Source organism: Plodia interpunctella, chromosome 30, assembly GCF_027563975.2.
Source record: "Plodia interpunctella isolate USDA-ARS_2022_Savannah chromosome 30, ilPloInte3.2, whole genome shotgun sequence".
Taxonomy (NCBI): Eukaryota; Metazoa; Arthropoda; class Insecta; order Lepidoptera; family Pyralidae; genus Plodia; species Plodia interpunctella.
Window position 1 is genome coordinate 2,851,894 of NC_071323.1, and position 12,149 is coordinate 2,864,042.

The 12,149-nt window shown below is 34.0% G+C and overlaps 2 protein-coding genes across 5 annotated transcripts in view; both read left to right on the top strand.

The window, feature by feature from the left end:
* Positions 1 to 728: 728 nt before the first annotated feature.
* Positions 729 to 4,662, top strand: LOC128682601 (uncharacterized). Of its 4 annotated transcripts, none has more exons than XM_053767415.1 (4): positions 729 to 837; positions 1,339 to 2,261; positions 2,409 to 2,570; positions 3,334 to 4,662. In XM_053767415.1, exons 2-4 carry the CDS (start codon positions 2,018 to 2,020, stop codon positions 3,540 to 3,542), a joined length of 615 nt encoding a protein of 204 aa, XP_053623390.1. In that variant the 5' UTR covers positions 729 to 837; positions 1,339 to 2,017; the 3' UTR covers positions 3,543 to 4,662. The 4 variants fall into 4 exon arrangements, with proteins under 4 accessions (XP_053623390.1, XP_053623388.1, XP_053623391.1 ...); XM_053767413.1 differs by having other exon boundaries at positions 744 to 928; XM_053767416.1 differs by having other exon boundaries at positions 744 to 928; positions 2,005 to 2,261.
* A 4,896-nt stretch (positions 4,663 to 9,558) lies between these two features.
* Ide (Insulin degrading metalloproteinase) overlaps positions 9,559 to 12,149 on the top strand; it is a 29,805-nt gene continuing 27,214 nt past the window's right edge. The window contains exons 1-3 of the mRNA XM_053767288.1: positions 9,559 to 9,729; positions 10,774 to 10,932; positions 11,152 to 11,240. Coding sequence (XP_053623263.1) covers positions 10,808 to 10,932; positions 11,152 to 11,240 — 214 coding nt within the window. The 5' untranslated portion in view covers positions 9,559 to 9,729; positions 10,774 to 10,807. The remainder of the gene's footprint in view (positions 9,730 to 10,773; positions 10,933 to 11,151; positions 11,241 to 12,149) is intronic.

Here is a 12,149-nt window from a genome sequence, read left to right on the forward strand (position 1 = left end):
CTACTTAGGTTAATCAAAACGAGCAACCTATTCTACGACTTTTCGTGATTCGTAGCTTTTTTTTCATATAAAAAAAAACATCTAATTTAAGTACGATTCTACACATCTCTTAACTCTATGTGATCATTTCTTCTCAACATCTCAACGCGAGACAGTACAGTAGCGTTATGTAGCAGAATCGAACATAGAGTTAACATTTTATAGAAACGACATTAACATTAATTTTTTTTTTGTATTTATTACGTTCAGACAAAAGTCGTAGAACAAAAGATGTTAGTCTCTATGTACCTTATGCGCCTTTGGAAGGTTATGCGTTAGACACCAGTAACCCTGTGTAAAAGTTTCAGTATTATAAAATACCTCTTTGATTAAGTCAAATCAGATACTTTTTACTATATGTCAAAAACAAAAACATATGTATAGGTAAATAGGACTTGTATGACAGTGGGCACAAGTGACATAGGTACATCACAAGTGTGTTGTGTGGAGTTAAAGTCAAAAAGCGTTTTAATTATTCTTTCATTGAGATTCAAAAAATACTAAATGTTTATTATAATAAAATTGATCAATTAAAGTGACATTTGATTAACGCGTTTCATTATTTGCATTTATATATTTTATACTTTATACTCCTGTTCTTAAAAAAGAAGAAAATTAGTTTTGCTTCTTTCATGTCTTCAGTAAAACCATAAACGAAAAAAAAATGCTTGTTTTTTTTTTCAATATTGGTGACGTATTATGTCACTTTCAAAAACACTGATCCGGCCGGAGCTTGGCTCCACAGAAATTCGGGACAAATTATGTTGATCTAAATCATACCGTTTCAGATTACATAAGGTTATAAAACTTGTTTGATTTCTTCATTGACACAAAGTTTGGTGAGAGATAAATTATATGATTCTCCTTCTTCTTTAGTCGAATTGAACTAGTGAGTAGTCAACTTGTTACTGGCCCCAATCGTCTCTAGTGGTGCAGGAGGATGAGCACTATCATAAAAGATAGATTTAATTACTCATACAAATTTAATCAAAGACGTACTTCATGATATACTGGCGGCCCGTCCCGGCATGGCTCGGGTAAAACCATAATAAATACGTCGGTCAGTTTTTGAGTGTATCGCGTTCATACAGATGCGTTAGTGGGACATCTTTACATAGTATGTAAGGTTGGAATCCGATGGCTGTGATCGAAACGTCCCATTTTAAGCTCGAATCCACTCGTGCCACATGTGTTTGTATACCAATCTAAATCATGTCCTTAAAACTAAATCTTGTAGTTACTCATGTAGTTGTAGTGTTACAAACTAGGATCTATAATAAATTTCCATTTTACTTTCAGATAATGGATGGCTTTGCTAGATTAATAATAATAATAAAAAATAGTATGGTACAAGTAATTAAGCCAAGTACATAAAATTGCCAAAAAATATACACATTTTCTATTATTTCAGTAACTTGAATGAAACTTTTAAGAAGGTCTTTTCAAAATGGCCGCCGCACCAAACCCGCCAAATAACCAAATATTCCTAAAACCCCAAAAAACCATTCTCAACCATAATTCTTTGTTAATGTTACATGTATATTATAAAATATTGTCGAATAACCTCAAATTTACGACCTTATATTATACAGCCTTTTATAAAGCGAATATCGTTCTAGGTATGGTCAATACGTATTTTTATATGAAACTAAAAAGATACATATCCCGCAGGAGTTCCGCGTAATTAATTTTTCATTTTAATTAAAACTACGTTGTTTTAGTATATTTTAATTAGCTACGGTATGATCTCGTTTAACTAAAAGGGCATACTTAATGGTACCATCTACTTTAAAAATATCGCAAACTAACCTTCAATTTATTTTGAAGTCGGTTAAAAATATCGTAACGAAATTTAATAGTTTACAAAATTTGTAGGCATTCCTTTATTTTTTTTTCAAAACAGTCTATTTGCCACCAAAAATACGTGTAAAGAGTGATAAAATTATATAACCTCAAAATTGACAGCTAACCTCGAACCATGAACGAGAAACAACTGAGAAAGTTGGACGAGGAATCGCTTAAACATTTGACAGAAGGGCAGGGCCCAACCAACGAATGTATTTGTAACCTTCTTTACGCCCCAGAAGATGAAAAACGAGGTTTCAGATCTTCAATTAGGAAGGCTTGGCGCAGTTCCATGGCGAAAATTAGAAACAGCAGAAAGGATTTTAAACAAGGCGTGAATATGCCCCTCAATGGCACGAGTGCTTCCAAAGCAAATGGTTTGATATGTTTGATTTTTTTTTTAATATTTAGAAAGTTTTGTCGATTGAGAGAGACTACTGCACCGGAACTCTCAAGTTAATGTGTTTTCCCGCCATTCTGTCGCGCCGAATTTTACTAAGCTATTAAAAATTAAACTCCAACAGGATGGTACTCCATGAAAGAGGTTGTGAAACGTACGTCCGATTGCGGGAGAAAGTGCGGTTGCGATAAGGGAAAGTTCGTGTTGAATCATTCGTTCGCGAACATTCGCATCGTTACGCCCGATATATCGTCCATATGCCCGTGCGACCAAGCCTGTCTACCCGGTAAAATTTTGTACTTATTTGTATTTTATTTTACCCGTTGCAGCGTATTTGTACACCATAGTGAAGGCGTTTTAAATTGTTGGCAAATAAAAATAGATTTAACAACCTGCGCCGCGGGGTCTTCGCTCCTGTGGGAATTTCGGGATACAAAGTACCCTATGTGTTATTCCAGGTTATATTCTATCCGTGTACCAAATTTCATAACAATCCGTCCAGTAGATTTCGCGTGAAAGAGTAACAAACATACATCCTTGTAGAGTTGCGTGTATCCGAACATGTTCAACTATTGAGTTGTGTATCCAGTTTATCTGTCATGTTTAGAGATCGAATAGGAATCTATGGAGGACGACAATAAAGGCAGTGTGTGTATTGGTTAAATCCGTGTTTTATTACTGAATATTAAGGAAAACTATACAATCCTCACAAAATTTCGCTTTTATAAGATTAGTAAGATATATCTACTTGTCTGACTGAGTATATTGTCAGCGCCTTAACCATTCTGTGTTTTATCTTTTCCTTACCTGCTTTCTGCCTCTCTTATCTTTAAAATTGAAATAATATAATTTTAACCACACAGTTGACATCTAGTGGCAAGTTTTTGTTTAATATAGAATTTAATTAGGCTGTGAATAATGTTGTGGGTTAGGTACTTATCTACACATACATATTTAATTTATATTTTAATTAAGTTTTTATTTTGTAACTGTTTTTTATTCGGTAATAAAATAAAATAAATAAAAATCTGTATTTATTTGTCTAACAGGCAAAGAACAACTCAACAATAATATCAAGGTCACAGTGGAGCGTGTCCAACTGACTTCAGATGACGATGTGCGCGATCCACGGCAGACGATGAGCGAGCCGAAGTTTGTGAGAAAATCATCAATCTTGTCTATGGATGAGGATAAATATGACGAGTATGAATACGAATCCAGTCGGGAGGATTCCGTAGACGAGAAATCTGACATATAGATGTTGACGGAGGGAGTTTGTCTATGATAAAATATGTAATTTGAATTTAGAGACCGCATCGAGCGCTATGGGCATGAACATACAACTTCAATCGACTTTGTACGTCACAAATACAAAATTTAACACAGAAAATTATTTTTAATTTGATGACACATTTATAATCGAGGAATCTCAATAACAATAATACAAGTAATAGTTTGTTGCTTACATGCTCTGGCAATGGCACAATAAATCCAAACGGCTATCAATGAAATTTAAAATTGTTTGCGCATAAGAAATATTTTTACCGAGTTATTCGATTGTTGACCACAACCAATTTCGGGGACTGGATCCGCGCGAAAATAGTCCTGTGTCGCATTATGAGGAACTATCAATCAACGTTAGGCCATCTTGTTGTTTTCTGCGACGGTGGCGTCACCTCGGCAGGACTCCAATTGTGGTCCGGACAGGTGATTTTATCAGTGATTATATATCTAGAGAGAATATATCAATGCTTAAATATACTATTCTTGCCGAGATAAAAGATATGCAATGTTGTATTAAACTGAAGAAAATAATGCGAAAACGAGTATTGAACCAACTATAGAGGCAGCCGGGAAACAAGAATAAAAATGTCAAAATTCAATGTGGTTAAAAAACTAAATTAAAATCTTTGTGATGTGTATTAATCCTACTGGAGTGGCCCAACAAGTGAAACACCCTGTCACATCCTAAGATAGCCCAAACGTTATTATGTAAAGAGTTGAGTTAACGCTTTAAATTGGAAATATATTGGCCGTTATCGCATCCCTTTTAGTCATGCAACGTATAAAAAAAATAGTACCGACCACTTGCTTAAAAAAAACTACGTACTTAACTACATAATCACATGCTATATATAGTTTGCTGCACATGCATAATAAAAAACGGCACGGCACGACTTTTACTTTGCCAAAGAGGAACGCGTGTGGTTGGATTGTCAAATCTAAGTGGCCACTACGGTTGGTTTAATACTCAAAGCTGCATAAGCCATTAAGGAAAGGAATTTTAATTGAAAATTATTAAATTAATAATTAAATTGTACTTTTTTGTCTTTCATCAAATGGATTTAACACTTGCAATAAATTTAATCAGATCTTCATTGGTTTATTTTTAATTTTACGTGTAGCCTTTTTTATGGAATAGAGCGGTAAACAAGGTGCTCACCTGATGGTAAGTGGTCACCGCTGCCAAAGAACAGACAGCGGCATCACACAAAATGTATATTCTATTTAAGATCGTGATATATCTGATATCCGTAATTTATATTACATTAGCAGCCCCGGCTTCGCTCGCTTAAACTCTTGAAGGTTTCGTCTAGCTCTGTACAAAATTTCATCACAATTGGCCCAATAATTTTTAAGTTTATTCATTAGAAACGAAGAAACAAATATTTTCTCTTTATTTACGAACGGCTCGTCCCGGCTCGGGTAAAATCATAATAACACTTAAACCTCCCCAGGAATCACACTATCTATTGGTGAAAACAGCATGAAAATCCGTTAAGTGGTTTTTATAGCTGTGGAAAAAACCGGGAACACGCTTGATAGAAATGTAAGAACCTATACTCGTAGGTAATACAGCTTTTCTGCTCCTGCTGTGTGCAGTCGATAACATAAAAAATACGATATGTTTCTGGTTTGCGAATTTTAAACTTGTTGTTATTCACGCGAATAAAAGATGTCATTATGTATAGGTACTATAGAAGAGGTAAGAGGTAGGTAAGCATTTGTGAGTTTGTATGTTTGAGGCGGGAAATATCCGAAACTATTGAACAGATTTTAAAAATTCTTTCACCATTCGAAAGGTACATTATCCATGATTGCTATAGGTTATATTTTTTCTCAAAATTCCCACGGGAGCCAAGTCCCGGGCAACATCTAGTGTAGTATGTTTTGTGATTTACAAATAACATAAAGTACAAATAACATAAAAATGTACCTACCTACTTCGTTTTAACCTAGAAGCATGAAATCAGGCAACAGCCGAATCTTTGAAGCAAGGTTATTTCTTAAGCGGACCGGCTCCGGAGCGTCAAAGCCGAGAAAGAAGCCGAACACACGCGAAAATTAGAGGGCGAAGTCAAAGTTAAATCATTTATTCAGAAATTAGACCTTCACAGCCAAAATTCATAATTCTTTACTTGATCACTTATTGACGTCAAAAATTTATTTAAAACTAAGTCTACTGCCGACTTCCAAAGCGCAGGTGAAGAAGAAGCGGCGCAACAAACTTCACCGCAGCCTTTTCTCCAAGGACGTCATTGACAAATATATCTTATTGGTAAGTATATTAAATTCGGGGGCCCGCGCGGGGCCCTTCTAAATCTATGATTAAAACTAAATGGACAAATTCACATAATTTAAGTATAATGTCATAAATTTAAGTTAAATTAAAATTCTAATGCTTTCTCAAAAACTGCAAATTCAAATTCAAATCATTTATTCAGAAATTAATTAGACCTTCACAGGCACTTTTTTTCGTCAATTTTTATATTTATAGTTTGTAACGCCACGCATTATGACCTCTTTAGTCATATCGCGTGCGCGCCGACATGATTTTTATTTCTTTCATTCTAAATTCAAAATTTTAAATTATTGTTCCACTTGATATTTTGAAATCACATTTTGACTCATTCATTACCATAACGATATCGGCACGTAGGTACCACAATACGGTGTAATAATGATAAAGTATATATGTAATATCTTAAATTATTTATAGACCCTTGAAGGGCAAGTGTTTTAATATGTTTCGGAAAAGTGTTCTAAATTTTACAGTGATTTAGTGCTATAGTTTATGTATTTTTTTATTGTTCACAGGTCTGTATTTTACATATCAATTATACTATTATACAACTGTCTGCCTTTGCCTATTTCTACTCCAAACCTACCCTGAGATTACCCTACCACCTAACAAGTTATTTCTCACAAGCTACAAACTACTGGCATTTCTGAACGACCACTGCTGAGAGGGAATGCCGAAAGAAACTCATTTGCCAGTCCCTATTATGCCAGACGGGTTTACAATTATTTCTTACGTATATTTTTCTAATACTACTTACATAAATAAAGTACATGGTCAAAAAGTATAAAAAAATTATTAAATATGGTAGCAGAGCGTAGTTTAGAACTACGGAAGAAAGAGAATAATCAACAAAGGAAGAATAAGAAGAGTTTTAATTTAGACAATATTCATAGGAAAAATTTGAAAGGACAGTGACGGTTGTGTTTTTTATAACAATCGTCATAGCAACGAGATTATCTCTGATTTATATTTTTAGAGCATTAAGCCTTCTTTAACAAAAATAGCATGTGTTACAGCGTATTTTCGCCATGTCGCGCTTGTCGCTCACTTAGGACGATGTAAGTATAAACAGCAATCACTAATGCCCAAGATTATGGTATGAGTCGTTTTCGTAACGATTGTATATAATGCATATGCGCTGTCAGGAACATAATAGTGTTGGCTTATGGCTTCTTATTATGGCGATAAATACTTGACCTAAGAGTGTATGGTGCCTATCGTAGCTGATATTTATATAGGTACCTATATATAAGTTGTGGAACACCATGTAGTTCATCTAAGTGTTTCTTAACTTTCTCTAATTCTAGATGTAGAAGATATCTGCTTCAATATTGTGTAGCAAGATTCCACCCGAACAAACAAACATACGTGCATCGATTGCAAGTTAAATAAAAGCTTTTAATAATAAACAAATTCTCAATTTAATACCAATATTGGCACAAAGTTGATAGTGTCCAGTTTCTACTTACGTATCCGTTGTCGTTCCGATTCAGTATCACAGTGTATACACCCCGCCACTCTCCATTCTCAGGTCTCTAGCAACAATATTACTAAATGTCTTGTTATTTAATATGGCAATTTCTGTACTATTAGCTGTTTTTGTTTGATCTATTGCCCCATTGTTGATTGTTACGTTTATTGTACAAGCTGTGTCTGAAATTGGTTGTTTTTATTAATATTTGAGAAAATTGTATGTCAGAAGAATAATAGATAATATACAAAATTTCATTATCTTCACGTATACGGAACGACGGAACACAACGGAGCCGCAACGTAGTTATGGGACCTGGCCCCCAGATCACAAATACAGTGAAAATAATTTATTTTTTTTTACCTAATCTAATGGAATAGGTAATCTTGTATAACATGCCTTTCTAATGGTGAAAGAATTTTAGAAATTAGTTCGGTAATTTCGGAGATCTCGGGAGATAATTTCTGACCCGCCTCAAACATACAAACTCACAAAGTCACAAACGCTTACCTCTTTATAATAATAGTATAGATTTAACTACCTGGCTTTGGTTGCGAGATCGCTTATTACAAAACAATGTCCTCTGTCGCATCTGTCTGTCTGTCGATAAATTGAAAAAGTAGGTACTGCACGGATATTCACGTGGTTTTTACGAATATATAGTGTGATTTCTGAGGAAGGTTTAGGTGTTATGTGTTTATACTCGAGCAAAGCCGGGTTGGCCCGCTATTATTTGATAAAAATACCGAACACGTCGTTCCAAGGAATACTTACAATTAAATAAATATATAAATATAAATGGCTGCTGCCGGTGGGAAATGGTCAGCTCGACCTTTTATTAAAAGTTTTTTTTTGTTTGGTTAATTATACATATATTTTTTCCTTTCATCAGCACTAGATCACAATCATAATATGTTTCAGTATACCTTTTGGCCATGTACTTTATTGTGTACTTACATTATATTACTGATAATAAATTATACATAAATTTATATTTAAAAAATGGTAAGCCCTTCTGGCATAATAGGGACCAACACTGTTTGAGTTTCTTTCGGCATTTCTTCTCAGCAGTGGTCGTTCCGAAATGTTAGTAGTTTATAGCTTTGGTAAATATAATTTAGAATATGACGTGAAAAAGTGCCTGTGAAGGCCTAATTTCTGAATTAATGATTTGATTTTGATTTTAAATATAAATATAAAAAATATATTATAAATACATATATTAGGACAAATAGGTACACATATTGAGCTAGTAATATCTATATATCTTGACGACCTCGGTGGCGCAGTGGTAAAGTTCTTGCCACTGAACCGAGAGGTCCCGGGTTCGATCCCCGGTCGGGTCATGATGGAAAACGATCTTTTTCTGATTGGCCCGGGTCTTGGATGTTTATCTATATATGTATTTATTATAAAATATAGTATCGTTGAGTTAGTATCCCATAACACAAGTCTCGAACTTACTTTGGGGCTAGCTCAATATGTGTGGTTTGTCCTCATTAAAAAAAAAAAAAAAAATATATCAATCTGTGTAATTACTACATTATATCGTAATACTATGTATCAATATAGCTAAAATGTAATTAATGGGGTAAAATGTGATTTTTTTTAGTTAAACACGGGGTTTTAGTAGCGCACCAGATCGAAAAATAATCGGGCAAACAACAATCATTCGAAAATCTTTGAAGCGTTTAATGCAAAGTGTTAGTTTTAATATCATAACGAAGGACAATAATATTTAAGTGGATAACTAGCTTTTTGTCCGCAACTTCGCCCGCGTCAATTTCCCGCGGGAACAGTCATTTTTCCGGTATGAAAGATAACCTATGTCCTTCTCCGTGCTTCAAACTAGATGTATGCAAAATTTCAAGAAGATTGATTGAAAATGAGAGCGTGAAGAGGTAACAAACAAACAACGTAACGACGACTCTATATCAGAACTTTCACTTGAAAATTCTGACTTTTACTAGACCTACCTATATTTAACCCTGTAGCCACAACATTGCCTATATTGGATGCTTGGTCCTCACGGGCTCTCGGTCTATGCATTACCACAATTCACTTCTGTTTCCGTCCATTTTTAAAATAGGTAATTAACATTAGATGGAAAACCCTTCTTTTGTTAAGTCGGTCAACAGTGTAGTACCTACCTAGCCAATATATTATTCATAGATTTAAAAAAATAAGTGTCACCTTTAAAAAAAAGTAATGTCATATGACTGTCATCCAAGTAATTTCATGTCAACTTGTCCCCCTTCGAAATTATATTGTAAATTCAGTAATTTTAATTTAGTTGTAAGATTAAGTTACCAAGCTGGCATCGCGAAGGTTACTTTTCATTGGAATCCACAGCTTTTCACCAACAATACCCTACAGAGCTAACATAAATAGGTTAGTTTTTCGTACATCATTATTCAATCATGCAAATTACCTTTATTTACATTATTTCATGATTAAAATCGATAAAAAAATTATATTGTAAGTAGGTATTTAATCTACATTCGCTGTTTCCTTCAGTAATCGTATTTATTTTTGTTAGGTATGTCAACTTAACAAACATCTTGTTTTCCTATTTCAAATTAATATAATACTAATGATAGGTATTTACATCGTCTATATAATATTTCTAACACTGTGATTGGATCTTAAGCGTTAGCTCAGCAGGATTTGCTATAAATACATTACCTAAATCAAATTCAATTGGAAGTTAAAAGAAAAATTGGAACACATAACACAGAACACATAATAATAATCTACGAGTTTGATCCACGCAAGCCTCTCAAACTAACAGTGACATGAATTCCAACAGAGGGAGAGACATAATTCGTTTATTCCAAGCAATAAATATACAAATAGATAATAAATTACAGTACAATAATATAATAAAATCATATTCCAGTCAGTGCATGAATCATTGGTATGGTTCATGTACATAATGAAATTATTATATGTACCTACACAATGACTAAGCACTTTTAATAGGTACTATATGGTAAAACTTTTATCAAACCTATACAAGTTATCTCGACATAAATTATATAATACGAAAGTTGTGTGCATTTGAAAGAATCACATCAAAATGGAGTGTTTGTTGAATTTTCAAGCATATTGACCACCATCCTTGATAATAAACCTTATGAAAATCTTAAAAATGTAATTTTGCTAAAATTTTACACTACCCCCAATTAAGATTATTATTCATAAATTAGGGTAGTCAAAAGATACTTGTCTTAGTTGAGATTTTAAGGAAGTTTCGACAGCGAAAACTGCATCAAAGTCTGATGAGTGGTTTGAAAGTAGACACAAAAAGATTATAGAAGAACAAAAATGTGGAAAAATACTGATACTGTCGGAAACTTTGGGTCTAACTCAGTAAGTGTGATTTCATATATTTTTTTTATTTATTTGTATAATTTATGTACCATTGATTCCCAGCCAATTTCACTACCAGCGTCGCTACCATTCCAACATGACGTCACCGCAGTGCGCGCCGCGGCACTCCCCGGGGCACTCGGGCCCCGGGGGCGCCCCGGGCGGAGTGCTGAGGCGGGTGGACAATATCGTCAAGTCACAAGTTGATAAAAGGGAATATAGGTTAGTTAATTTTTTTTTATACTACACTAACAAACAAGGCAAAGTGCGGTGTTGCTCACTCGGTTTGACATTCGTTGTTCGGTCTATGGTTTTGAGTAGATAATTTGGTCTATGGTTTTGAGTAGATAATTTGGTCTAATTGTTCGGTCTATGGTTTTGAGTAGGTCTATGGTTTTGAGTAAATTTGAATAGATTTAAATAGATATTTTATTTTTTCAGAGGTCTAGAACTGTCAAATCGCTTAAAAGTTCTACTGGTCAGTGATCCCACTACTGACAAATCCGCGGCTGCGCTTGACGTCAGCGTAGGCAAGTATCACATTCGTCTTAATATTAAGGGGATATTCTATTTGCCAAGGTCAAGGAGTTTAAATTATATTTACATTTACAATACAGATAGAATTGTATTGAGAAATGTATTGAATTGAATCAGAATTTTATAAAATAATATATACATATATAATAAAACTGTAGGTAAACTATGTCTGTAGATAGAAGATATTAAACAAAATTAAGTTAATAACTATCTACAGACATAGTTTAATATTAATATGTAATTTAATATTTAAAAAATTAGAGGTCTTTATGGGACTAACAAAAACGAATTTTTTTTTCTGTCAGTCAGTGTTCACACGAATCACGCAAGAATTACTGGATGGATTCACGGTTACATAGTGGTTTCTTGGTCAGGTCATGGAGGAAAATGATCTTTTTCTGATTGACAATGGTCTTGCATGTTTTAATTGGTGGTTCGCAGAGCGTTTCGACCGCTGCCCTCGCGCTGTCATTACAATTATTCAAATTTTAACAATGTCAAAAATGAGTTTTACTATATGACTTTACATTAATTACTATGTAATGTAGTAATGTCAATTTTATGAATGATTAATTTTGGAAATGATTCCTTCATCAAGAAAATGTATTTGTCTATGTATTATATGTTTTTAATTTGTCGGATTGTAAAGACAGTTGAAACGCTCTGCGAACCACCAATTAAGATATACAAGACTAAGGTCAATTTGAAAAGATCATTTTCCTCCATGACCTGACCAAGAAACCACTATGTAACCAATATGTATATAGTTTAAATTATAGTATGGGATTCTAACTCATATCGCATAACACAAATCTCAAACTGACTTTGGGGCTAGCTCTATCTGTCTGATTTGTCCATTATCTGACTTTGGGGCTAGCTCTGTCTGATTTGTCCATTATCTG